This window comes from Zootermopsis nevadensis, unplaced genomic scaffold, assembly GCF_977971745.1.
Source record: "Zootermopsis nevadensis isolate Lab colony 2312 unplaced genomic scaffold, Znev_1.0 Znev_ptg000007l, whole genome shotgun sequence".
NCBI lineage: Eukaryota > Metazoa > Arthropoda > Insecta > Blattodea > Termopsidae > Zootermopsis > Zootermopsis nevadensis.
The window spans coordinates 8,862,797-8,890,332 of NW_028259139.1; the positions used below are offsets into that span (position 1 = coordinate 8,862,797).

The 27,536-nt window shown below is 37.7% G+C and overlaps 3 protein-coding genes across 4 annotated transcripts in view; 1 reads left to right on the plus strand and 2 right to left on the minus strand.

The window, feature by feature from the left end:
• Nucleotides 1-1,415: 1,415 nt before the first annotated feature.
• Rtca (RNA 3'-terminal phosphate cyclase) lies at nucleotides 1,416-8,752 on the minus strand. Its single transcript, XM_022062388.1, has 10 exons — nucleotides 8,593-8,752; nucleotides 7,612-7,729; nucleotides 6,861-6,987; nucleotides 6,180-6,303; nucleotides 5,265-5,323; nucleotides 4,804-4,945; nucleotides 3,979-4,103; nucleotides 3,435-3,588; nucleotides 3,096-3,200; nucleotides 1,416-2,195 (listed from the first exon to the last, which is right to left on the minus strand). Exons 1-10 carry the CDS (start codon nucleotides 8,635-8,637, stop codon nucleotides 2,115-2,117), a joined length of 1,080 nt encoding a protein of 359 aa, XP_021918080.1. The 5' UTR covers nucleotides 8,638-8,752; the 3' UTR covers nucleotides 1,416-2,114.
• Nucleotides 8,753-8,772: 20 nt separating this feature from the next.
• Nucleotides 8,773-12,714, plus strand: LOC110829069 (ATPase ASNA1 homolog). The gene is made up of 7 exons (XM_022062393.2): nucleotides 8,773-8,975; nucleotides 9,493-9,640; nucleotides 10,259-10,410; nucleotides 10,633-10,783; nucleotides 10,912-11,019; nucleotides 12,069-12,269; nucleotides 12,504-12,714. Exons 1-7 carry the CDS (start codon nucleotides 8,830-8,832, stop codon nucleotides 12,624-12,626), a joined length of 1,029 nt encoding a protein of 342 aa, XP_021918085.1. The 5' UTR covers nucleotides 8,773-8,829; the 3' UTR covers nucleotides 12,627-12,714.
• Nucleotides 12,715-13,548: 834 nt separating this feature from the next.
• The window catches only part of loh (thrombospondin type 1 domain containing lonely heart), a 237,466-nt gene continuing 223,478 nt past the window's right edge, over nucleotides 13,549-27,536 (minus strand). For both annotated transcript variants that reach the window (XM_087344195.1, XM_022062385.2), the window contains 13 exons: nucleotides 26,518-26,722; nucleotides 23,071-23,237; nucleotides 22,488-22,641; nucleotides 22,152-22,221; nucleotides 21,340-21,542; nucleotides 20,252-20,381; nucleotides 19,835-20,072; nucleotides 19,157-19,336; nucleotides 18,801-18,959; nucleotides 18,176-18,355; nucleotides 17,823-17,970; nucleotides 17,520-17,615; nucleotides 13,549-16,669 (listed from right to left, as the gene is read on the minus strand). In XM_087344195.1, coding sequence (XP_087200321.1) covers nucleotides 16,557-16,669; nucleotides 17,520-17,615; nucleotides 17,823-17,970; nucleotides 18,176-18,355; nucleotides 18,801-18,959; nucleotides 19,157-19,336; nucleotides 19,835-20,072; nucleotides 20,252-20,381; nucleotides 21,340-21,542; nucleotides 22,152-22,221; nucleotides 22,488-22,641; nucleotides 23,071-23,237; nucleotides 26,518-26,722 — 2,043 coding nt within the window. In that variant the 3' untranslated portion in view covers nucleotides 13,549-16,556. The remainder of the gene's footprint in view (nucleotides 16,670-17,519; nucleotides 17,616-17,822; nucleotides 17,971-18,175; nucleotides 18,356-18,800; nucleotides 18,960-19,156; nucleotides 19,337-19,834; nucleotides 20,073-20,251; nucleotides 20,382-21,339; nucleotides 21,543-22,151; nucleotides 22,222-22,487; nucleotides 22,642-23,070; nucleotides 23,238-26,517; nucleotides 26,723-27,536) is intronic.

The window sequence follows — 27,536 nt, forward strand, 5'->3', positions numbered from 1 at the left end:
AGGGTAGGCACTTGCTTTGATATTAAAAATTGCAGACGTCGTTCGATTGCAGAGGTAAAACAATAAGTCTGATGATGTTCTGGGCTTTGGCATGTACCTACGAGTCTACACGACGCCAAAACCTAGATCATCCTCACCACCGTGAAAACCTCAAATCTCACAACATAATTCTGAATGATTTCATAGGAAAAATGTAATATGTAAAATATTCTACTCATATGCCTGTACAGTTTCTATATTTGTACCTGGAATTAACAAGAGTTTCTTAATAACAGTATATACGAGCGGTTCCAACAGCATGCTTCCCAGTTTTATCTGCAATCACGAAACCAAGAGTTTAACGTTCGTCCACCCAATTCTATTACGTCATACTATCATTAACCCGTCTATCAAAATGAACCTAACCTAAATAGGAGCAAACCAAGACACGTCCACTTTGAGTTGTGATGAGCGTCTCAGTACGCATGAAATATCTTACATTGCTGTGTGCAAGTACGCTACTCAAACCGAATGTAGTTAGCGATTATTTAAGCAGTATTGAAAGTGCAATAAATAATTCTGCTTAACCTTAAACAGTGAAGGGAACATGATGAGCAGCTGTGCTTTCTCTCTGTGTACATGTAAGCTCCTCTCACTTTCTCATTTGAACTCGTGAGGTCAGGTTGGGTACGTCAATGTTACATCAATGATAATGTGCTTTATATTGTGCCTGACTGTTGATTCTTCCTGGATATTCACCCTCCACACCCAATGGGTAAATCAAAAGCTTTACAAAAACATAACCTCAACATATCAGGTTTTGATAAAAAAAAATACTGTCCACTTTCAGTAATTTACAGTTAAAATAAACTGCTCTACAGTGCTTTGTACGTTATTTGCACAAAGTACCAAAAAATTAATGCATAATGTAATGAAAATTACTGTCTTCTGGGATGCTGTACCATGTAGTCTCGTAGAGATTTGATCTAAAACATCTACACAAATATCAAGCATTTAGTTTGTTTTTTATCATTTAACAAAATAAAAATAAAGTCCTCATATCATGCTTCCTGCAGCTACAATCCTGAAAGGTCTAATGTAACTGTTTTCCTGCTAATAACTCAGCCCACCCATGGATCTGACAAAATCCAAACTGCATTGACACAGATTTTATGATATCCATGATTCTGTATATTTATTAAGAAAGAGTAAAACCATGCTAAATATTTTATCACCACATTCTGATTATGTTTATAAAAGGTCTCCATCAGTATTGCAGACTGGAAGGAGAGGGAGAGTTCAAACATTTACCTACCATTGCTAGACCTTAGGGAAAGATAGTTATTTCTCAAGGTGAAAGAAAATGAAAATGTATTGAGCTGAATGATAGGAAACTGGAAGATATATGATGTAGGTTGTGATTGTAATGACATCCACACAAAACACAGTAATTTTATTGATAATACTTTGCCGCTAGTACCAGTTTCAATGTCTCCTGTTTCACAATACAAAACCAGTTACAATACCTGAAAATGCAACAGTATATAACTATATGAGATGAGGACAATGTTCTGCTACGATGGTTTCATTTTCCAGTTAAAAGCGGGCGTGTTACTGTGTTTCGACACAGTTCATCGACTCCTTACATGAAATCGATGCCTTAATATATATTCATCTGCAGACAGGGCAGGTCTCCAGGACATTGGTTTTTAATTCAACTTCAACATATTTGGTTGCTCAAGAAGATTCTAATGCAATTATTCACCGTGAAAGCTTTAAATCATACATAAACTATTTCTAAATTTGATTTAGTCAGTAAATATGTAATTTAGTCTGCACAGACGCAGACACAGAATGACCATCGTGTTTTGTTACCTTGGATTACTCGGCGAAATAATTTTGAGACCACGCATATCTTTAATGTTCTGGTTATATTCTGTTATGATATGGTTGACAGAAAGAAACCATACAAATCACAGGGTTAAAGAACAAGATTTTTTAAATTCAATAAGTCAGCAATTTGGTCTTGCGTTTATGAAACAGCATTCTACTGTATTTCCAAGTATGGAATATTTGGAATTTTAATAGCCGTCAGTCAACTGCAGTCTTTAGAAAATTCATCACAAGCCATGAATTTAAGAAATGTTTTCGAGACCAATTCCTTCACACTCAATAAAGTTGGAATCTGCCTCACCATTTATCACAGTGAATTTCGCCTGTAAGACATGACAACAAAATAATATCAGTATATTTATTTTGCACAAATATAGTTTCATTTTTACTAATTACATATTTGTGCAATGTGGTGCGACTATATACGGTATTATTGCTTCTGATGATTATTTGCTTAGACAAAGAAAACATTCACTTATTAACATAGCACTGGAGACACTGACCAGACAGCTACAAATCAGAAGGCAGCATCAAGCACTACACGACGCAACAACCCAGAAGACAGTCATCTTCAGACTCACAGCCATGAAAACCTCAAATACCACAACCCTATCCCCTCCAACAACACTCGGTACTTCCCTCTTTCAAAGGAATTAAGTTTGTCAGTTTTCATTCGTAATATCTTTCTGCGTTAGAATATAAAATAAGCAAACAAACAATTATTGGTACTTGTGGGTTATCGGGATACAAAACGGTGGAGTCGAATATCTGGAGTTGGATTGGCACGGAAAACTGCTGAGTTTATATGGCGGCGTGCAAATGATAATGGCGATATTTTTAAAACGATTCTAAAATCTATAAGCGAATTTTGGCCTCTGAAGACAGGTAGTAACAACAATTAACATCTCATGCATATCCAAATAAAATAAAATAATCCGTCATTTATTGAAATAAAATATAGTAACTTTCAAGTATATGTCATTTATCCACACACATTATCCTAACCTAACCTATTTTTAAAGTGATGTGTCCCGATAACCCACAAGTACCAAATTATTTTATATTCTAATACACTACATGGTATGCAAAGTTTTAAGATCTTTCTGTGTTAATATACAAAAAAACTGCTTGAAATTTGAAGCACATACTCAGATCTGCAGGTCTGAAAGAAGTAAAATGTAATATATTATATCATATATTTAATAAAATCCAATTAGTCTTACCTCTGTCAACAGATGTGCTACGTGAATGGCTGTCCGAGTATGTAAAGACACCGGCCCACATTTTACACGGGATTTTCCATGTGCAATTGCCATGAGTAAGATCATCTGAAAACAGACATCAACATATACTTTAAACAAGATAGTATGAGCCCCTAAATTAGCCAAGCGGCACACAACACTTCTGAAATCAGGTGGTAAAGTCTTGGAGTCCCGTGTCAAACGTAAAACTTCACGAATGTAAAACAAAACAACCCCAAAACCCTTATAGCTCATATTAAGATGTTGGTTCCCTTTGTAACCCATCACGGGTAGTGCCTGAGGGAGAAAGTTAAGTATTACCTGATCTTGAGAATAGGAGTCTACGCAGGCTCCTGTATAGATGGACTGAAACAGTTCATCCGCAGCTTTCATTCCCACCTCTTCAGCCTTCAGGTGTCGTCCACCTAGGGCAGAGCCACCCAGAATGCAACCTGTACTCATTTCTGCAACAAGACTGATAATGATAAAGAACTGTAGTAAGTTTCTAGTTAGTTTGTTGATTCGCAATCTTATACTACTTCCAAAAATTATAAAAAAAAAAAAAACATTTCAGAAAGTAGCGACTCAAAGATGTACACTTCTTCTTTAGACATTAACAGTACGCTCAGCTAGTAAAGAAATTCCCATCCGTTTATGAAACCAGAATTTTCATAACCATGTTAACCAGTGAACCAGATGAATCCAGTGCACTCTCTCACACCCTATTTCCTTAAGATCTAGTTTAGTATCATCCTTTCATCTATGTCTAGGTCTTCTGAGTGGGATTTCTTCAACCTTTCCAAACAAAATTTTGTATTCATTTCTCATCTACCCCGTCCAAAAATAATTCAGAAAACAAACTTACTTGATTCCAGAGCCGTTTCCAACAGCCTCATCTGGATCCTCCTTGTACCTTACAATTGACACATCTACGTTCTCCAAGGCCTTCCTCAGAGTTTGAGCAGCGGTATCTGCCATAGCATGAGCTACCTGCGACAATTTAACAGTTTTCCTGAGCATGCTTTCATGACCTCTAAACTTACAAACACTAACACCAAACTTGTTTGACATCCTTAGTTACCAAGTAAACCAGCTACCAATAAAAACAAATTTGCACACTAGTCACCTTAACTACTGTCAATATGGTTACCGATTAATTTATTTTCAGCAATATATGCTGTAATTTATACAATGAAGTGGCATTACAACAACATTAAAATACATTCTTAATTTATGAAGCATTTTTCATTGCACATCCAGCTTCCCATATAATGTATGTTGAGACAGAATACCTAACTGTGTAAATGGCTATTAGCTGAATAACCAAGGCAAGGGCAAATTTTTTTTTTTTAATACTATGTCCAGACTGGTTCCTTTACTACCCAGTCTCCTGCCCAGTGCATATCAGGGACTATTTCACTGGCAATAAAGTGGCCACATCATGAAGCTGACTACTCACTTCAATTTAGTGCCAAGGTTATGAATACATGGATCTTTACCTCCAATCCCCATACATGCTCCAAGACGTGGCATAAGAACGATTTTATATAACATGACAGATTTCTGATAACCTTTACAAATATTTTCTTAACATAAAGTTATTCTTTATTTTCTAAACACTACTTTCATGTCATTACATTTTCAATTTAATTAGTTATTTTCCACAACAATTTTAGTTATTTCATTTCACCTTAATGGGCAGAGAACCGGCCACAAAAGCCCATCCTCTTATACGTACAACGCGGCCGCTCTCGATTAGATTGACAGCCTTCAACTGTTTCACTGGTTGTACTCTTATATGCACCTCCCCTCCGCCTCTCGGAAAATAACCTCTGAAAGAAATAAACCCGTCAACATCTATAATTTTAGAGATGCTGTAAGTAATATAAGGATACGCACATGTGCACATATACTACACATCTTCAGAGAATCATGGTTTTTTGGTTTCTGAGTCACTTGATCAGACTGTTCATACTTAAGAAACACATGCAAACTCTTCGTTACAAATAAAAGTCAATCAACTTTAATCCGTTCTTTCAGAATGAGTCAGATGAGACAATGAGCAAATTCTACATGCGCCAGGCCAGCAGAGCGTGTACAAGCACACACGTGAACGCGCACACTCACAGCTTCTGCAAAATGTTTACTAACCTTTTGATAATCTTGTAATCAAAGGTACCTCCAAACTTCTCCAGAAGTGGCCTAAATACCTGTAAAAAAAATAGGTACTTGTGGGTTATTGCAACACATCGCTTTAAAAATAGGTTACGTTAGGTTAGGTTAATGTGTGTGGATAAATGACATATACTTGAAAGTTAACCTAACCTAACCTATTTTTAAAGTGATGTGTCCCAATAACCCACAAGTACCAATAAAATAAAATAAAAGGGATTTGCACAGAACATTAACAAACTGACAGAACTACTGATACCAACTCTTATCCATTAACAGAATATTACAACTACTAATTTGTGCTCAGTTGTCGGTTCTTCCAAGCCCATCATTGTCCAATTCATCTCACATGATGTAAGCAAAAGGATCTTCAAACTCACAGAGAGCCTTGTTCAACCATTACGTTAGCATACAGCTCCATACAAGAAATCTATCAAACAGTGAATAATGGTACAAAACAGTACATCATAAGAAAATTCCTTATGCTGTGTACAATAAAGGATTAGATCAGAGATGAAGTCCCAAAGAAGATAATGTTCACTGACAATACAAAGAAATACCATCAGCAAAAACCTTATTAAATGGTTATTTATTTACATATGCAATTCATGACACATTAGAAATAGATTTTGTTTCATACATTAAAATTCTAGGCATGTACATTCCCAAATTAGTTTCACTGGATAACAAAGGATAGCAACACATAAAAAATGTCCCAGATAATGAAGGATAATGACGCATAAAAAAATGTACCAATATGAAGCAAACCCAAGCATATGTGCATAGCAGTTAACGCAAAATTATAGAAGACACTCGTGTATACACACAGTTAGCAGTTTAATTTCATTATATGTAAATATACAAGGTGTAAAAATAAAGGCCAAGATGGCACACCTCAGTTATGTAGTCAATTTGAGGAGCCATCTCCGCATTAGTTCCTCCTCTTAGTTTCAGTATCGTCATTCCATTGCCAAACAGAATACAGGGAAGAGCAACTTGGATCAGCAAACCAACACTCCTGAACAAAGTATCACCAATCAATCTTTCAATATTCAATGACGCACGAAGACAATTACAGTCAACTACTACATTCTCAGGCAATTTGACCCACTGTCGATGGTCTTCTGGATGCAGAATATCTGTGAGCCCAGGCTATGTAACATTAAGAGAGGAGGGAAGATGGAAAGAGCAAGGGGAGGTAAGACGCCCCATGCACCATTGCTTCCCCTCTCCCCCCACACCTCAGCAGGCTGGCCACCAATGTGTATATTTGTGACGGCCAACAAAGCTCATAAATATCATGTGGCAAGTATAACTAGCAATGGCTTTATCACTGCAAGGCCATGTTAATATCATTGTTTAAAATACTTAGTGGAGTGTACACAGTGAGAGATGTCGGAATTACTGCAAATACAAAAATGTGGTGGGGAAAGTGGTCAAGGAACTTGTAATATCTTGAAATATTTGGAGTGACTGAACAAAAACACCACTTGGCAGTGTCAGCCCCAGCCAGAATTTGAACAAAGTACCTGCTGAAGTTATAACAGACATCATTACATGAACAGAAATACTCACCCAGCTGTTCCTGTATCAGCTGAATATTCTCCACATTTCACCTTTCCTGGGTGAAAAACAATTTCCTCAGAACCAATTTCACCTCCTCTTAGCTTTCCTCCACTTATATCTCGCACTAACTCCACTCCTGCATAAATAAAAACATTACTTACACGCAAATAATTAATTTTATCATAATTAATTCTTCAATAGTTGAAGGATAATCTAAATAATCCACAATCTTAAAATCACATCCATTGACTGAGCGTATTGTACAGATGAAGACAAAAGAAGGATTTGAGGTTCTCACGGCAGTGCAGTCTGGTTGATGTTTACAAACGTTTCATAGATGCTTTCTGCTTCAATCAACGGGGCAGAAAGGACAACTGAAACACTGGTAAACTTCTACCAGACCACATGGCACTACAACCCAGAAGACAACAATCTTAAAAGACAAAGAACCTGACAAAAAATTAACACAGTTGAAGAAATAAACTTGAATTCAATGATAACACAATGCAAGATTAAACATGATTGCCATTTCACATGATAGCCACTTCCCTGACACCAGTTTTCAATATTATTATCCAATCTCCTTCTCCACATTCCAAGACACCTGTTTCAATTAATTTTATGTTTAAATTTCTTGTCTCTCCCCATTATAACTTCACTGCTTGTCTAACTACATATAACATGTTATAATAATATTTACTCTCTCCTTATAAGATTTTAAAAAATGACAAAAAGTTTAATTCTATTATAAAAAAATTACCTTTCAGATGTTGGGCTCTTAATCCAGGATTACTTCGTCCAGCACGAATGTTGACTACTCGAACTGGTATCTGCTTAAGGACACTAAACGCAAGTGCCATTCGAAGTATCTGGCCTCCCTGTAATAATCAATATGAGATTAATTACATATATGCACAACACAAGACTTGCCAATCACAACTGTTATAAAATTTGTTTGCAGTTATACCTCATAAAGTTACCACCATATCCCTTGCCTGAATGAGTTCTTCAAACAGGCACCAAACGTCATGGTCGAGTGGTTATCACTCCTGCTTCGTATATGGGAGTCCCCAAGTTAAAACCTTGGCCCAGAGACTGGATATCCTGACAGAGGTATTTCATGGTTTCCCTCAGTCCATCTAGGAAAACAGCAGGAGACTACCAGGATTAGGCCACGAGAGCTTCCTTCCACATCCTTTCCAATTCATTGTTCACTATCATCCTCTCATTTGATGCAATATAGTCTGAGATACTGAAAAAGCACAGTTATATAAATAAATTCAAGTATGCAAGGAGTATTCAAATGAACAACAAATTTGCTACAGTTATGGAACAAACACATCACTGAGGAAAATCACAGACAAGTCAGCCTGGTTGGCCAGTCTCTTGGCTAAGATTTGAACCCAGGACCACCACAACACAAAGCAGGCGTTCTAACCATAAGACCATAACATTTGATGGACTGCACTATATTTATACAGCTCACTTACTATATTGATTAGATATAAACTGACTATCTGGATAATATTCACGATGATTTCTATTTATGTCACCATATCCACACCTGCTCTGGGATCTACCAAATTGCCAATATAATGACTGCAGGCAATTTCTTTCCCTGGGAGTGAAGTTGTCAGATCATAAAGCTTACCACTCATCTCCATCACATGCCAATAGCACTCACATGTTTTGACACAGCAGTAACTTTACACGTAATATTTCTAACTAGGTGAATTCTTACCCCTTCAAGAATTCCACCGTCGATATCCTTTATCAATTCTGCCATTATATAGCTTTTCACTACGTGCGTTAAACTTCAAAAATCACTTACATGTGAGAATTACCGCAGTAACAACCCAAAGAATAACTTCTACACGACTTAATCCAATAGGCAGTGACGACGCATTATTACCACTGGCACCAAAAAAGTAATAGTCAGACACTACCAACATATAATACCAACTGTGTATGAGGAAAAATGACGTCTGCAGAGTTACGTGATGTTAATATGAGTGGAGAAGATTTTGCACCATTAGAACCATCTCTCCAAAATATTATTGACCAGCGTTCACTTCGTTGGATTTTCGTCGGGGGAAAAGGAGGCGTTGGAAAAACAACCTGCAGGTTTGTAGTCTATAGCAGTGTACTCCACTTTTCATTTAAGGTTAGCGCAGCCATTGTTATGAAGGTCGACCAATTCGTCATAGAATGAAGAGTTCACATATTTACAAAATGTGAAGTAATCTTCAATTTTATGAATTTCTTATATATGACATTGTTTCATTCTCCTTGTGTCTGACTTCCTTCTCATGCTTAGTTTACTGTCTAGTCATCTTTCCATTTGGTGCAACATAACCAATGCAGCTAAAGCATTATTAGTTAATTAGTTATTTCTGTTCTCATCTTGATAATAATCTCCAGGTGTGAGAGGCATAATGTATTAATCTTTATCTTCATTCCTTGTACATGCCTTGTACAAAGGAGAAACCAATATTGAATGATGTGCTGCATATACTTCTCATTGAGGATGTTTCATTACTGTTGCTTATGTCATGTGGCACCATTACCAAAAGTACCAAAATCAAAATTTTCACCACTCTTAGGGACTCACGTCTCATATATTTTGTTACTTTTGTTGCAGTTGTAGTTTAGCAGTGCAACTGGCCAAAGTACGTGAAAATGTTTTGATTATATCCACGGATCCTGCACATAATATCTCAGATGCTTTTGATCAGAAATTTTCAAAGGTGCCAACTAAAGTGAAAGGCTTTGAAAATCTTTATGCTATGGTGAGTCTAATAGATTTTATTTCTGTTAATTATAAGCACTTGTAGGTAGCCATTTGTTTCAAATTTAAGATCACATTATTGTCATAAGATATTCTTTATTCTGATTTTTGGAAACTACTATTAATGCTTAGCTGCGGTGTCTCTTGGTTTCCCTTTATTATGTCAATGAAACCCATGCGGTGCATTCTGACTTAATAAAGAACTCAAAAATTTACTACAGCCATAAAAAAGTGGTATCATAGAAAATCTGGTAAATATGTTTCACATATTGTTTTTCATTTACCTAATTTCAATTTGAATATTTTATTTTATTTTTTTCGAAGTGACAGTTCTCCTAAGAGGTTTTAGCTCTAACAGTGTTCATGTCGTTTATCCTTAATAGAATAAGTTTCTCATTAATCCTTAATCTTTGCTGCATGTAACAGAGCATAAGGCTTTGTTTAACTTACTGAAAAATAATTTATAAGTGGCATTTATTTAAATGGGAAAGCAAGGGGCAAAAACCAAGCATCAGACATGGAACCAGTGTTCAGTTGAAGTCCCTTTCAGTCACTTATAGAAATTCTCTGTTTGTGCTGAAAAATAAGCAGTATAATTTTTCTTAAATGTTAAATATAGGAAATAGATCCAAATGTTGGTTTCAATGAACTACCAGAAGAATATTTTGAAGGAGAAGACGAAGCTATGAAACTCAGTAAAGGCGTGATGCAAGAGATTCTCGGGGCATTTCCAGGAATAGACGAGGCCATGAGTTATGCGGAAGTAATGAAGTAAGTAATGCTGAATCATACCGAAAGTTCGGAATATTTGGTACGTCACCTTTTAAAGTCAAGATTTATTTCTCGTTCTGCGGCCCAAATAGCATCCGATCCAACGGGTAACACAAGCTCTATTTTGTGAATTGTACTGGAACCTGAAATTAACTAATCACCTCATCCAGTGCTTAGGCCAAAAATTAATCAACTTTAATAATAACTTTCTTTTATTTTCAGACTTGTGAAAGGCATGAACTTCTCAGTGGTGGTGTTTGATACGGCCCCAACTGGTCATACCCTCAGATTACTCTCGTTTCCTCAAGTGGTGGAGAAAGGCCTTGGAAAATTGCTCCGACTTAAAATGAAGATTAGTCCATTCATTACTCAGGTTATAGACCAAGTAAAACTTTTCTTTTATATATGTAATATGAAGTATTTTCTAATTTCTTAGATGGAAGTTTTTAATAGCGCTGTTACTTCGTGCGAGAGCTTTAATGTCATAATTTGTTTCCTTAGATATGTTCTATGATGGGTTTGACAGAATTTAATCCCGATTCTTTCTCTGCAAAAATGGAGGAGATGCTCGCTATAATTCATCAAGTGAATGAGCAGTTTCGTGATCCAGTAAGTACTGTCACAATGAACTGTCAGGTTATGCTCCGCTAGTTTGTGTTTATCAAAAAAAAAACTGATCCAGATGCAGAAATAGTAAGAAATTATCAGAAATGATTGTCATTTGACTGTTTATAAGATAGTAGAATGACTATGACTGATTTTGATCAACTATTGGAATATAGAACTTGAAAATTGTTCTTAGATGGTACCAGAAAAAAATCAGTGAGTGGCAAAAGTGAAAACAAATTGGTTCAGATTGTTTAGTAAAATCGGAAGAAATTGAACTTTCGGAAAATATGTGGTGTGGTGGTAAGAGTTTGTGTCATAATACTTCACCTTCCTGCATACAAGTAGCAGTAAATATATTTTGATGAAGAAAACAAACATCGGTACTTGTGGGTTATCGGGACACATCGCTTTAAAAATAGCTTAGGTTAGGTTAGGTTAATGTGTGTGGATAAATGACATATACTTGAAAGTTATTATATTTTATTTAAATAAATGACAGATTATTATATTTTATTTGGATATGCACGAGATGTTAATTGTTGTTAAAATCTGCTCTACTGGAGGCCAAAATTCGCTTATAGATTTTAGAATCGTTTTAAAAATATCGCCGTTTGTACGCCACCACACGAACTCAGCTAAATATGAATCTATATGTTGTCGGGTTGTGCCACTGTTTTTTATTCCGCCGTTTAGCTGAAATCCCAAATTTTTAACATGGTACCGAACAGCAATAAATAACTGAACGAACTCACAGATAACGATAACTGAGTATAGGGGTATTCTGATATGCGTGCGCAGTTTTCCGTCCAATCCAAGTCCAGTATTCGACTCTCTAATTTTGTGTCCCGATAACCCACAAGTACCCAAACATCAATGTTGGAACGTTTATTTTATTACAGAAAGTTTCTTTAAATGAAAACTAGCATGGGAAACATTAAATAACTGAAGATGTTATCAGTTGAAAAGTATTGCAGCTGCACTATTAACAGTGTGAGGAATTAGAATTATAACAAAAACGATGAGTAGACCAACAGTTCTTTGCTTTACAGGAGCAAACATCATTTGTTTGCGTGTGTATCGCTGAATTTCTATCGCTGTACGAGACAGAAAGATTAGTACAAGAGCTCACAAAGTGTGGTATTGACACACACAATATCGTTGTGAACCAGCTGCTGTTTCCCACAAAAGGAGAACAGCCTTGTCGAATGTGCGCCGCAAGACACCACGTGCAGGAGAAGTATTTGGATCAGGTAATTATTACTGAAATTAATGTCATATTATTTTCCCACTGAAGGACAATAGAAAGTTACCAGGACCAGGGTACCTGTCTTAGTCTGACCTCTCCCCCTCGACCAATCTGGCTAGGGAGGCCCTACCAGTAGCTCTTGGGGTCACTGAGGTACTCAAGCCCCACCTCCACGACAAGGTGCAGGTACCATTAAGTGAGGCTCATTAAATATGTCAATACATGTTTATATTTATAGATTTCAGATCTGTACGAGGACTTCCACGTTACGAAGCTACCGCTTCTGGATCATGAATTACGAGGCGTGGAGCAAGTGAAGGAATTCTCTGCGATTCTTGTGAAACCATTTGAAACTAAATGATACATTGTAAATGTTGGCGTTCCTTTGAAGTTATTTCAGAATGTCTCAGATTATTTCATGGGTTGAAATTAACTGTTGTTTAAAATTATGGAAATATTATTCGGTGTTTAACCCGATCGTCTGTACATTTCCTTATGTTCCGATCGGAAGAGAATAATTTGTTAAATGCTTAATATACTCACACCCCATTACTACCGGTTCTTGAAATATGTGGGTTTTTGGTCTCCAAGGCGCGCTGTTGGACCCGACTGTCGGAAGTACGGCGCAGCCTGTAACGAGAAGTCAACCTCAAACAGTAATATTTTATGCGCTGTCGACTTCAATATTTGGGGATCTCACAGTGAAGATGTCAGTTTTCTCGTTCTTCTAGGTTGTGGCGGTGTGTGTGGATTTTTTGTTCTTTGTTTCTTCTCACTTCTCCAACTGACGAGCGGAAGAGATGGAACTTTTTTCTGTGGATTTAGAAGTTCTCGCAGCGCTTCTTAAATATGAAATATTTCTAGGGGAGGAAAATGGGTCGATAGAATTTAATTTTACTGTGTTCAATATATATGTTTTGTTTCTGAAGTAGTTTTGGCAAGTGCACTTTTAAACATTATGCAGAAAATATATTAAAAAGAAACTAGAGCATTAATATTATATTTGATTAAATATTTAATAATTATTTAATTTGCTGTACTTCCAAACATCCATGTATATAGTCAATCTTTGCTGAATCCATATTTGCGCTACGCAGTTTTAAGTGTGCATTGCGTTATTGTGACCGCTGTTTGCTTATACGAATAAAAAAGTATAATTCAGGTAAAAATCCTTGTGTACTGTAATTCAAAAGATGTGACATCATTTATCTGATGAATAATTGCTGCTTATCTACTGTCAGAATTATCACGTTATTAAACTGAAATACAGATTTATGACATAATCATAATAGAAAATTAATTTATTAATGTATATACAAAGTTGCATGTACATTCACACACAACTGGAAAGCAATTACATCAACACACACTCAAAATGAAAATAAAAATCCAAAGATCATTCACACGACAAAAATATCCATTAATTCTTTCACACATTTTTCAAACTAATTCTCAATAGGACTTGAGGTTTTCACAGTGATTGTGATATAGATGCTGATCTTCTGGAATGTAGTGCCATATATCATTTTTTTTGGATGAATGGCGACATTTCAGAGAAATGTAGTGCCTTCAAGGCTGAAGATTGCGGTACCACCAAGTTCCTCTGAAATCTTGGCACACAGATGAAATAATTCAGTGTGCAACAATCCAGCAGATAACCACAGTACGTAAATGAAAACCTTTCATATTTATCGGATGGTATCATCTGCGACCTATCACCTACACAAAATTACATTAAAAATTCATTAACACCGTCATTAACCATTTTCAGTCCATGGACACGGCATATTTTATTCCACTAGGTCCACTTTTAAGCGTCCCACTATACGCCATGTAGGCACTTAGGGGGAGTGGAGGTATAACACCTACTCATTCTTAACCTTGGCACTAGATGGGGGTAAGTGGTCAGCATCACGCCCCGGCCGGCTTTACCCCCGGGAAAGGACCCCGATACCCATTGTATAGGCTGGGTGGGCCCCAGAACCGGTTTGGACACAAGAGGCTAGAAGAAAAACCCTCTTCCCCCGTCGGGAATCGAACCCCGGTCGTCCAGCCCGTAGCCTGTCACTATACTGACTGAGCTACGCCGGCTCATCCACTAGGTCCACTGCCAAGTTCAATTCAATGTACAGTTTCACTATGATTTTTAATGTGAAGCCTCCTGCTATCTATGAGTGGCCATATGAATTATTTGAAGTTTGCATGGCAATTACCACGTTTGTTTATATGCTGGCTAGCAGTCTGACCACTCACCCCATCTAGTGCCAAAGTCAAGAATGAGTAGGAGCTATATCTCCTCTCCCCCCCCCCCCAAGCGCCTACATGGCGTATAGTTGGACAGCTTTACTTTTTTTAGCAGTCTGATGCTTCTACTCCAAATTTGTGTTATGCACCAATTTATGATTGCTAGGAGACAGAAAGCATTATGATTATATGGGAGAAATTAGATGATGAGTTTTTTTGAGTATGTGAATAATGATAATTTTTTTTGCAAATTATTTGGACCATACTGCTAAAATTTACAAAGAATAAAAATAAAAATATCAGACTGGAAATGGTTAACGAACGTCACAAAAATCACACAGTATTGAATTCATTTCACAACCACAACAAATTATATCATACAGATGCTTCATCCACACAAATTCTTACAATACGTATTTTATATCGACGACATATTTTCAGAATGACTGGACAGCTTTTCTGAGTCGCTGGTGAATTATGCGTATTTGGCACAGACACTACCGAAAGCAGCGAAACACTACACAATTTGAAGCTGATTCCTAACACAGGTGTTGTGACCTTGAGAAAACGTAATACATCGTGTTATGAGTTTTAGCGTGTGTGTGTATATATATATATATATATATACACATATATATTTATTTATTTAAGTTTTAAAACATCTGATTCCGTGCCTTCAATTAGCACTAATGAAGAAATCCTTTCTGTTGTTTCACACAGTTGCAATTATTGCTGAAATGCATATCACGATTCAAACTCCAAGTTTCAACTCTTCTCGGATATTACGGGATGAAAAAATTGTGATGAAATTACGAATTTCATCACCGACACTTTTTTTAAAAAAAATCATACGGAAGAGACTGCAAAGAACAAACTGAAAGAATTAACTCTGATAAAATCTCCCACAAAATTATAAATTATTTCGTGGAATTCTTTTAGATAATGAAAATGTCGTCTTGTAATATCAAAATATTTACTTATTTATTTCATGATTATTTCAGTAGATTAGATGATAATATGTGAACCGCAATGGAATGGAAGAAAGTGATCTAGTCTAATTTTAAGGTATTGTCCAGCTTTTGCCTAGAGACTGGTCCTTGGGCTGATATTTGAACCCAGGACCACTCAAGTATGACGCAGGAGTGTTGTCCCACCAGGAACCGAACTCCAGTTGTCCTTTCTGTATTCAGACTGAACTATCCCAGCTCTATTCTTCGCTTTAATAATATGAAATTTCAACTGGACATGATACGACGATTTAAAATGTAGTGAAATTACTTGATGAAAACTTGTGAAAAAAAGAAGATTCGATAATTAAGGGAAATAATAAATATTAAAAATTCAGTTGTGTGTAGCCAAAAATCGAGTTTATAACATGAATATGATCTCACCGATATGTAATTACATAATTTAGAAAAAGTGACAAAAATATTGCTACTTCCATTTTTCTTACATAACCTCAGAATTATTAATTCCCTTTGTCCTCTTTATGATTTTCAATAAACTTCATATTTCAGACAATATTACGCTCGTTTGAAACACGACTTATTACATTCGACAGATACGAGAAGGCTAAGTTCTATCAACTTTATGACAAGATCGGAAACTGTTCCTCGACTGATGACTCGCCTCTCTTCTTCTCAGATATTACACATAAATAAGTAGAATACGCATGTTCTATAACCACCGAAGGTTAAATATTAAAACGAGAAATGTATCACACTTAGTTTGAAGCAGGAAACACCCAGATTGGACAATACGCTACCAAGACAAAATGGAAGCGATACAATTTGGTATTATACTGTGACATATTAAATTTTAAACTGCGACATGAACTATAAAGCTCCAGCTTTAGATCCCTAATACGCGCTAATTCTCTGCGTCTAACAAATATTTTACTTAAAGAATGATTAAGTCTTAACTACGAAGAATTCTCGTGGCAAGAATGGCGATACGGAATATGACAATGCTGGTGGTAAGATTTATTTTACGTATTCAAGTACACGTGATAGGTTATGTTAAAATATGACGTGATGAGGCGGGATATCTACAATTTCTTATGACAGGAATGACAACAGGAGCTTCGATAATACTTATACTTGCAGAGTCTTGCCTGGACTACCATGTGACAGTTGCGGAATTTATCGTCGCAGTCTTCACCTGAAAGCATAAATATTCACGTAACAAAACTGAAGTCTAGGAAAGATATTTCTGAAGAAAGTAAATTCTAGCTCGCGTTACAGATTTTAACGTTGAATAACGTTTATAAAATCGCGGTACGCTCGACGCAAACCGCGAGACGTAAGGTAACGCTGGCGCGTAACTTCTTCAAGCGCCAATAACTCCAGACGTCGTTTCTTAACTTCAACCGCTTGCCACGTCTAAAGCGTAAGAGTTAGATCGGGACATATTGCGAGTGAAATACGTAAATAAACACGAGCTCTTCAAATTTGCAAACAGATTTCAGCTAACTCTTACGGTTTAGGAGTTATGGCCATTTATTTGGTAGCAAAGAATAACGTTTATAACATCGCGGTACACTCGACGGAAAGTATACGATGTAAGGCGCGTAGCTTCTTCAAGCGCCAGTAACTCCAGACCTCGTTCCTTAACTTCAACCGCTTGCCACGTCTAAAGCGTAAGAGTTAGATCGGGACATATTGCGAGTGAAATACGTAAATAAACACGAGCTTTTCAAATCTGCAAACAGATTTGAGCTAACCCCTACGGTTTAGGAGTTTTGGTCATTTATTTCGTAACACAGAACGGTTCTAGAGCGATCGTTTTGAGTACATGACGCAACGCATAGATAAGCTGTCGGCGGATGACGTCACGTATAGATACGACGTAAAGGTAAATAAAATTTTATTTCGGTACAAATATACTTGTATAGTTAAACGTTATTCAACGTTAAGTAGGGAACCGTGGTTCCACCGTCAATTTTTTTTAGATTAAGCGACGCTAAGTGGAATATGCGAACGCTCGACTCTGTCGACTTTAACTGCGATACCTTTCTGTGTCCCTTCGTACTGTTCCTCTCGGTGCGCCTGATCGCCTGCACCATTCTTGAATTCCGGATCACTTTCTGGTTTAGACTGAGTTTGACCTGTGGAACTCAAGCACACATGTAGTGTAGTAATTTCATCTGCTGTGTATACTACTGGATACAAAAGGCATTTTTAAATACTTCAAGAACAAATTTATTACGTGTATTCAGATGGAAATTATAATATTTATCAATTTCCCCCCCCCCTTCTCAAAAGCAATGTCTGTGAAGCGTAAAAAGCACTTGGGAAGACTAAAACTGAGGTACCTGCATGACTGGTGGAACACTCGTGAGTGTTGCATATCCGCTTATTGGGTGGTCGCGTGTCTTCCGCGCAACCGACGGAGACTTGGTGCTTCTCGTCCACGCATTTCACTTCTCGCTTCTGAACGCCCGATCCACAGTCTCTGGAACACTGTGCATCAAGACGATATTTCAATGTTCAACTTCGACCTAATAATAATCGCCTCGATTTACAAAAGTGGTAACGCTGAAACGTCTGCTGTAGTTTAAATTACGTACAGAAAACAATCACTCAAGACAGAATTTGAAGAAAAACAGGATCAAAGATAAGAAGAAAAAATTCATTTTCGAAATAATAGCCACTGTAGACGACGTACATGTGTCCAGTCGGTGAAGAACCACTCGGGACTGCACGGCTTCTCCTCGCAAGGTCGTTCGGTCTCTGGTCTGAGTCCACTCGGACAATTCATATCAAGGGCTACCCTGTACTGTCCTCGAAGGAATGTGGCACAGATGACGTCCCTCGTTTGGTGGCCGTGTCCACAACCAGAGGAACACTGCGAGAAATGTTACCAATATTTCTTTATTACGCCGTCTCCTTTGGCGACATATGTTTTTTAGGCAGGTGATACAGAAGTGATTTTCCACTGCCTTCTTCAGTAAATATGGAGTGCCACGGAGAAACCGGGGAAGCCCCGGAGGAAAACTCCGTGTTGCCTAGACCACGGCCTTGCCCAACACAAGTTATAAATTCGGGCACCGTCGGGAATCGAACCCGAGACCCCAGGATAAGGCCAGCGTTCTAATCGCTAGACCACCGTGGCGGCTTTATAGGCCTTGACGAATACTTCGCATGGCATAAATATCTTTAAAAAAAATCAAAGAGTAGATTAAAATGCATGATCTTTATACAAATATAAATAAACTGTTAAAGAAATAAATACGTTCCTTGATTTTACACAGAAGTGAGAAGGAGTAATGTTAGATGACGAAATTAATTACCTGTCCCCAGGGCCCAGAGAACCATTTGCCACTGCACTGTTTGTCACTTGAACAGGCTCGACTCTCATCGGGCTTGGAGCTCGCATCACAAGAATCTAATCCAGGTCCTGAACAGTGAACCTTCCGGGTCTGAACTCCCGTTCCGCAGTCTTCGGAGCACTGCAGTCAATATTGAAAGTTACCCTCCATTTTAAGTTAAAGAAATGACATCGCCTGGCAAGAGGATATTGTACGATATCGTGTTTTGATAAAGCAAGAGTCAAATTTTAAATTTATCAACTTAATTTGTCATGAATCACCAGTGAAGTTACGCTGAGTCGACGCCAATACGTAAATTTCCGCGCAGTGATACTTACTTGTTGGGTCCACTTCGTATAGAACCAGGACGCGTACGCACCGGCAGGGCAGTGGCCCATATCACAAGTTTCCTCGTGTTCTGGCTTTCCGTCTTGTGGGCAGTCATCTGCATTTTCGTTGCCCGGACCCAGACATTTCACTGACCGAGAGCGGAAACCTTGCCCACACGCGACTGAACACTAGTCAGAAAAAAGGGAAACATTCACGAAAAGATTTCCATCGTCACTATTTCAAACCAGTTTTGATTTTACATTTTCTTATATTTGTATTTGTTTACGTAGGTTCGAAATTATTATTATTTTCTTTATGACGAACAGAGACCAAGATTATTTGATAACAGGGTTCTAGGGTAAATATTTATACAACACGTCCACTAAAACTTTCTTTTTTAATACCGTGGTCACTGAAACGTCTTCTCCTAACCATAAGGCAGCTAAAATTATTCTTGTCACATTTTTTTAATCGGCCAATAACAGATTTTCTTCTCTCAAGAAAGGGTCCGAAGGTAGGCTTTTGTAAACACGGTAATGAACCTTTGAGTTCCATAAAAGCAGTGAATGTCTTTAAAAAAACTAATTTTAACTTTTCGGGAATACATCTGACCATAAAGCGAGTGAGTTAGTTATTATTCGAAGACTCGATCGTAAAACTAAATAAAATGGCTGTTAAACTCTGACCTTTCCCCATTGGCCAGCCTGCCACCTAGAATTCCTCGGTTCCTCCTGCTGTTGTGTCTGTGGACATGGCGGAAGCGCGCATTTCTGTGTTCGTGGCAGAACTGGCGGAGTAAGACAAGCCCCTTCTACAACCTTCATAGTCAACGTGGGGCTGATTTCCTGCTTGCACATCAGATCTCTTTTCTGGATTCCTTCTCCACAGGTCACGGAACATTCACTCCACTCGCCACCCACCCACCTGCAAGGCCATTCGTAACGATCACGTCACACAAAAGTTCTTTTCCTTTTACCTACGTAAAAATGTCAGTTGTGCCAACCCCTGAAAATAAAGGCAGTGGTTTCCCCCCCCCCCCAAAAAAAAAAAAATGTTTACTAAACCTGCGTCTACGTAAGTGATAAATCCTCTGACGTACTTACTCGGCGGGACACGGTTTAACGCTGCAGCGAACCGTCTGAGTAAGAGGCTTCTCGTGATGTGAGCATCTCCTGTCTAATACTACTTGTTGGTTATGTTCCTTCACGCACTTCACCAGTGACATCTGAGTGCCTAGAATATGTAAAGCGGTTCATCAACGTACGAGTCTGGCTTGCGAGCCCGGCTAGGCTCGGGTTCCATCGAGCCAAACTCGTCTGTGAGTGGGGTGTCACGAGCCGAGTCTGCTACGCATGCGCAGTGAAATATATCCGAGCCCCGCTCACGAGTCAAGCTCGCCGAGCCAGACTCGTACGTGGATGGGCTGCTTAACAAGTTAAAAAGCACAGTCTGAAATACATTTATATAATTTAAAATATCTAAATCTATGGTGATGTAATAAAATTAGGTTCTGACTTTAATACGCGGCAACTATGAAATGAATTCAGCTGTGCGTATGGAGCACTTATAGAAAATTAAAAATTGTAAAAAAAACTTGAAGTTAGCACCAATATCACGTGATTTGTCATATGAATACAGACCACATACTTATACAAATTGTCTTAAGTAATGTCTATTATGTGTTAAAAATTACAAATGTGACAGGAGCGTGAATTTTTTAATTTACATCTGATTAACATACACTGCAGTGACTACGTATTCTAGTCAAAATTACGTAAAAGAACTGCATCATTAATTGCGTAACATTATTAATTTATCATTTTTGTTAGTTTCAGCACACGGAAGAAAGTATCTGAAAAAAGCTGTCATCATAAACTTCTCATTTCATACCTGCAACCTTCAGTTTATATTTGAGGTTATGTTACCTTCCCTTCTTAGGCCAAAAAAAGTACGTAATATTGAAGTATATAACTTTTCTTACCAGCCACTCTAACCTGCAGAATCTCCGTCACACACATCAAAAAACATCTCAGAACCACCTTAAATTAAACTGACATGAAAATTTAAAAAATTATGTTATTTAGAAGAAAAAAATACCGCCTTACAAAGCGCCATATTGTCTGCTTATCTGAAATGAAATAAACATCACGAATACACAAATAAAGCACGAAAACACTGACAATAAACTTACCTCCTCCACATGTTTTTGTGCATTCGGTATATCCAATTATTTTCCATACGAATTTCCGTTTCCTGCCACGGATTCTAGGTTGTGGTCTCGTGGCTTCGTCTCCTACCGGTGTCGCATTCTGGTGGCCGGGATGGTAATTACCTTGCCTCTGAGATTCAGTACCTTGGACCCCACTGCCGTATGGGTACAGTGGATCATCAGATCTGATACGGAGAACAGGATCAAAATGGAATATAAATGTTGATCGTTTATTATAAACGCTTCGAGAAAAAAAGGATAGTCATTAAATTATTTGATAATTATTAGAGTCGGTTAACAGAGCTATGATTCCTGATTCCAAATCCTGTTATCAAATAACTTGCTTTTGTCGGTCTATCCATTCATCGTAACCATAGTTCGTATCAAAAATAAGGACGCCAACTGAAATGCAGTATGAACATCGTGATACTGTATACCTCCACATCTCCACGGTATTCAGACGATCTGTAAGTCAACTTCTGCTACGGAAACCAAGTCTTAAAACTATGATGAAGAATCTCTTCAGCGGACTTTACCCCGAGCCAACTTAACGGAGTTCTCAAATTCAAAATCCAACTTCTGTAAGATCGATTTTTATCTTCCATAACACGGCGATGTCTCTGAAGTGGTCTCCTCCGCTCAGATTTTACTATAAAACTTTTGTGTAAATTTCTGATTTTTGCCTTACGTGCTATATGACCCGCCTTTCGCATCCTTACCGACTTACTCACTTTTCACCACCGTAACGACCACCAACGCTTATTAACAACAGAACAGAAAATCTGCCACATTACCTTCTGGTATCAACTTCATCAAACGTTGGTCCATTTCTTATGGTTACGTCATCCGTCGGATTATTCAAGCCTTAAAAGGAGGAGAGATATAATGACAAACACACAGAAAATGGTCCAATGATTCCAGTAGCAAACGAAACAACTTAAATTATCAGACAAATGCAATAAAACACGCTTCAGTGTTTAAACTTTAACAACATATTGTTCAAAATTTATCTTCGCGACCTCTCCCACTTCTAGCAAACACACACGAAAATAAATACATTGTGTTCAAACACTGGTTTAAATAGACGTAAATATATTTTCTTGGCCATACGTAAGTAACACCTTCTGTACCTGCAGGCACTAACAGGGGTGGGGCGATGATCCCATTATCGGCATCGCTTCGGGGCACGGATGGGGCTGACATCAAGGCTGGTGTCGGATCCCCTAGCTTCATCGGTAGCATATACTCGTACTTGATACCCGGATTTGGCTGCTGATAGATTACCTAAAAAATGTTATTTGTAGCCTATGGTATATATATTTTAAAAACTAAAGTTTACACAATGGACAAACCCCACGATTCAGTTTACACCTCACATTCCAAAATTCTTAGACCGTGCAGCAGATAAGTTAAAATTAGATCAAAATGCAGTCACTAAGTTCCAAAAATAACACATCTTAACTGCTCAGTTTACTCCAATTTCTGTTCCTTAACCATCGCTGAAATACCAACACCTCCCTACAAGGTTCACTAAAAGAAAATATAACTTTGTGTATGAAATGTAAAATACATTAGATGCAACTATTCATATAAACAAAAACTACAATTTTAGACACAAAGTTTTACAGTTCACGTAGAAAAAGTCCCTGACGTAGCCTAGAACCGTTATAAAAACAAAAAAAAACAAAAAAATTAGCAAGTCTCTATGCTTACCATGAGGTCCACAGGTTCCATCAGTGGCCCTGGTGCCTCGATTATTTCGCCGTTGTTAGCATCCTGGCGTCGGTAGGTGAAACGGGTTCCGACGGCCTCGTACACTCCAGACCAGTTGATGGCCCAATTTCCGTTAATGACGTAGTTACCATCAGAACGTCTCAGAGCTACAACACGCGTCAGCTATGAATATCCATGGCAATAAATAAAAGAGTACACATACAAATAACGTAAGTTAGTTGGCAACAAATTATTCATCTAAGAATCTCACAATGATGTAGTGGTTAGATCCTCTGCTTCGTTTCGACAGACGTCACTTTCGATTGTCGGATGTGAGATAGTACAACACTTTTGACTGAAGACTTGTGAAACACCTGTCAATCCTTTCGAAAGGAAAGCAATAATCAAAAGAGTGACACTTCCGCGTAGTGACGCCGTCTCGTAACTCAGCTGTTAAATGCAATGTTTATAGGCGCTTTGACCGCTGGGTTATTGAAATAAATTACTAAGTCATTTAGCATACAAAATAAAATCAAACGGCTATTTATAGACCAATTATACTCGTCGATATGCCACTTATACCATATAAATAAACAGGTTCAGCTGATAAAATTCTTGACTAAGTCAATTTACTTAAACCTTGTCAACAGAGAGTTTGCAGGTTTTATAATAAGCTGTCATTTCTCACCCACGAACGCTAGGTAAATATCGATTAAGTCAAATGACTGTCTAAGATCTCAAAAGGGCAACTTTTTATTTGTTCTGTCAGACCGTTAAAAATTGGCATTGTTAGTTATTTTCACGGCTTCAAACTAGTTGATTATTGGCAGCGAACAATATAATTCACAGGATAACGAGTAATAGTCAAAATTTACGTAAATAGCTGACAACCAGCTACTAAGTATGTTATTTTTATGGGGACGTCTTTTAAAGTGGTTTCCAAAATTTTTTTATTCACAGGCAATTTATAGGTTTTCCAATGACCGGTCTATCTCATACTGCAGGCCTAAGGTCTACAAATCTCATTATTACTAACATACTTAAACGTCAACACAATTAAAATCAGCAAAAATAAGCGACAATAAAGTTAGAAAATGTAGTCTCCACGTGGCGTAACAATAATGGAGCGTTAGCCTTATTTTGCCTTTACGCACGTGGGTCTTCGTCTAAAGCACTCGTTGTTGCTGCCAGATTTCAACCAAATTTGGAACGTTTCCACAATATTTTATCATATCGCAGAAATATCACATTTTGATTAAACCTATTCAGCCTTTCTCGAGTTGTTAATTCGGACAGAGACACAGACATGCAGACATGGGAAAGCTAATATGAACTTTTATTTGTGAACGAGTCTTAAAAGAATACGTTTTATGCAAACCATTTAGTCACTGAAATTAAGGTAAAAAATGTTATTGGTCGTAAAATAATTTTATTAAATTTAATAAAATGAAGGCGTAGGTAACGTCAACTAATATTTGCCGTCCAAAAATTAAAATAAATTCAATTGTAACTTAATATTATGCGTCGTTATATGCACAGAGAATGAGAATGATAAATACAGGAGGTTGAAAAACTTTTTATTTCTCTGATCACATAGTATCAGAACATTTAGAAGATTAACCTTGTCTTATCCGTGCGCTTTGGACATATCCTACGTGGTTACTAGGCAACTCAATTTACTCCATACGTCACCACTGTTTTAATATCAACTGTAGGCTACATTTAACTGAGATTTTGTTGAATATCTACACTGCGTCAGAGGTCACGGAAGGTATTTTAGAAAATAAACAGCGAACCTGCTTCCTCAGACCTCAGTTAGTACGTGTGTGTACTATGAACAGCTTTCCCCTTTCAAGCTGTGGCAGGTTTATTGTGTGTAATTTAAAGCACTTAACTTAGGGATACCGGATGGCGCCTGTAAAAGTAGTTCCCCATTTAGCCTGCCGAGAAAATAAAAAGAAATTATTGTAATTCCACTGCTAGTTACGTGGTCGCTTTGATCAACACAGAACCGTGTACGTTTTACATTGAACTCTTCTCACATACTATTTAAAATAAAGTCTATAATGCTTACAGGTGGAGTTATTTAGTTAACTCGTGTAAGAAAACACCATTTATTTAAAGAAATACAGTATTTTGTAATTGAATTAACTGTTTGTGTGTACGGAATTATAAAAGTGAATAGAATTTTTTATAATTATAGCGGGCACGTAAAAGTGTTTTCATGGAAATATACAGCATAATTAAAATTCATCGTTTCTTGTGACAGTCGATTAATTTGTGAGAGTTATGAAATTCGGCAGGTAATTTTAACTTTCGTGGACTAAAGCATTTTAATGGGATACGTATCCTGTGATACCGCAAAATTGCGAAACTTTTCAACACTACGTAATTTTAAAATAAATGCGTATCAATGCATTCGTTTGAGTCTGAAAATAAAAAAAAATGAAGGGTGTGAAGTTTTCAGTGCCTTTGTGAGAGGACAGCAAACGTTTGACCGGTCCTTTTTAGAGGATAGCGCATGTTTCGTGATTATCGTGTTTAATAAACCTTTTCAACATTTGATGGACACAGCTGCTTTCATATGAAGCGGGATTTCCGCGGCTGCAATTTTGTCAACCGGAGCGATGCTCAAACGATGAGTGGATATATGATAGGTTTGTTAGATTGTCAGAACAGTAGCCACAATCTGTAATATGATTAGTTTTTGAATACTGTCAGTTCCATGTTGGCAGAATCACAGAATCAGGTATCTGTCTCGCTGCAGATAAAGGGGTTGTTGATTTATGGGATTCATTGAAGAGATCGTGCCATTTAACCACAGTATCGAAAACTAAACAGGTCTGACCAACAAATGATTTAAGAAAGCACTTCACAGCACGACAGAATATTTTAAAATCATACTAAATTATTAAAAATTTCTCATACCCAAAATATATTTAGTTTTATTCCAAATATCACGTGGATTACTTACATTTAATTAAAAACGACAGAATACGTCTGTTAACGCGACATTAATTGTGCTGTTAATAATATCAGAGACATTTTAATGCAGGGGTTGGCAACATGTGACCCTCACATGATTTGAGAGTAAGCCCGCGTGAGAAAGGCAAACATTTTCTGCTACTGAAGAAAATTTTGATATGTTACATATGTAGCACGGAGCTAGTGTCGAATGATAGGATGATTAATGAATAATTAACTGGAAAAGTATGTAGAAGGAAGTTATGACATAATTTATTATCTTGGAATTTACCAAAAGGGATTGAGGAAAACCAGCAGTCAGGCCAACATTCTAGAGGATGAGATTTCAACCCGGAACTAAGATACGAAACACGAATGTAACCACTCGGTTTCGACGATTGGTACTTAGGAGAGCAATAATTCGATTATTCATTATCCTAAATGTGGAAGTGCGAATGAACAATTTCGGGACAGAAAACTTACCCAAATAGTTACGACTCTGCTTCAGCTCGGAGATGGTGATGTTGCATGCACCGCGTGGTATTTGGGCGATGAGATTGTAGCCCACGGGGAGCTGGGGGCGCGTAAAAAGCCCAGATACCACCCGGCAGGTGCTGTTGTCTCCGCCACAAACGCCACATGCATCCACCAGCTTGGTAGAACCAACGACACCGTCACAACCCACGTTCTGTGAACAACAACAGTCATACCAACCACATAAATCATACGACAGAGAAACCCCACTGATTTTAGTGCTTGTTTAAAGATCTGTAAGGTTGAAGATTTCTGTCTTCTGGGTTGTTGCGCTGTGTAGTTGGTCGATGTTTACCAACGTTTCAGAGGTCCCTACTGCCTCCGTCATCAGGGCGATGAATAGCCCTGATGACGGAGGCAGTATGACCTCTGAAACGTTGGTAAACATCGACCAGACTACACAGTGCAACAACCCAGAAGACGGAAATCTTCATCGCCCTGATGACGGAGGCAGTATGACCTCTGAAACGTTGGTTAGCATCGACCATACTACACAGCGCAACAACCCAGAAGACAGAAATCTTCATACTCACCGCCGTGAAAACCTCAAATCTTACATATGTAAGGTTGTAACTTGCCAAAAATATTTCAATGATCAAGCCTCTTGTGTAGATGCAAATCAAATTGTATACACACTTGTCCCATGTTCGTATTTATTTATTTGTGCTAGCTATACATTACCAGTAACATGTTATTTGAAAGAAGTAAAATAAATAGCACGCTTACAGCGAATTAGACCACGGTTATGGGGACACACAAAACAAATAGGGATCAAAAATCCTACTTTGTTTACGAAAGTAGGATTAACATTCATCATGTATATCCACCCAGTCCTGAATTTGAAAGTAGCTCTTCCTGACTGAGGGAGAGACATGGCACTTCTGAGCAGCAAGATTATCTCAGACTACAGCAGCAATTAGTTTGTCCACAGCATGTACTTGGCAGCTGCCATTATAAACAACGCTTCA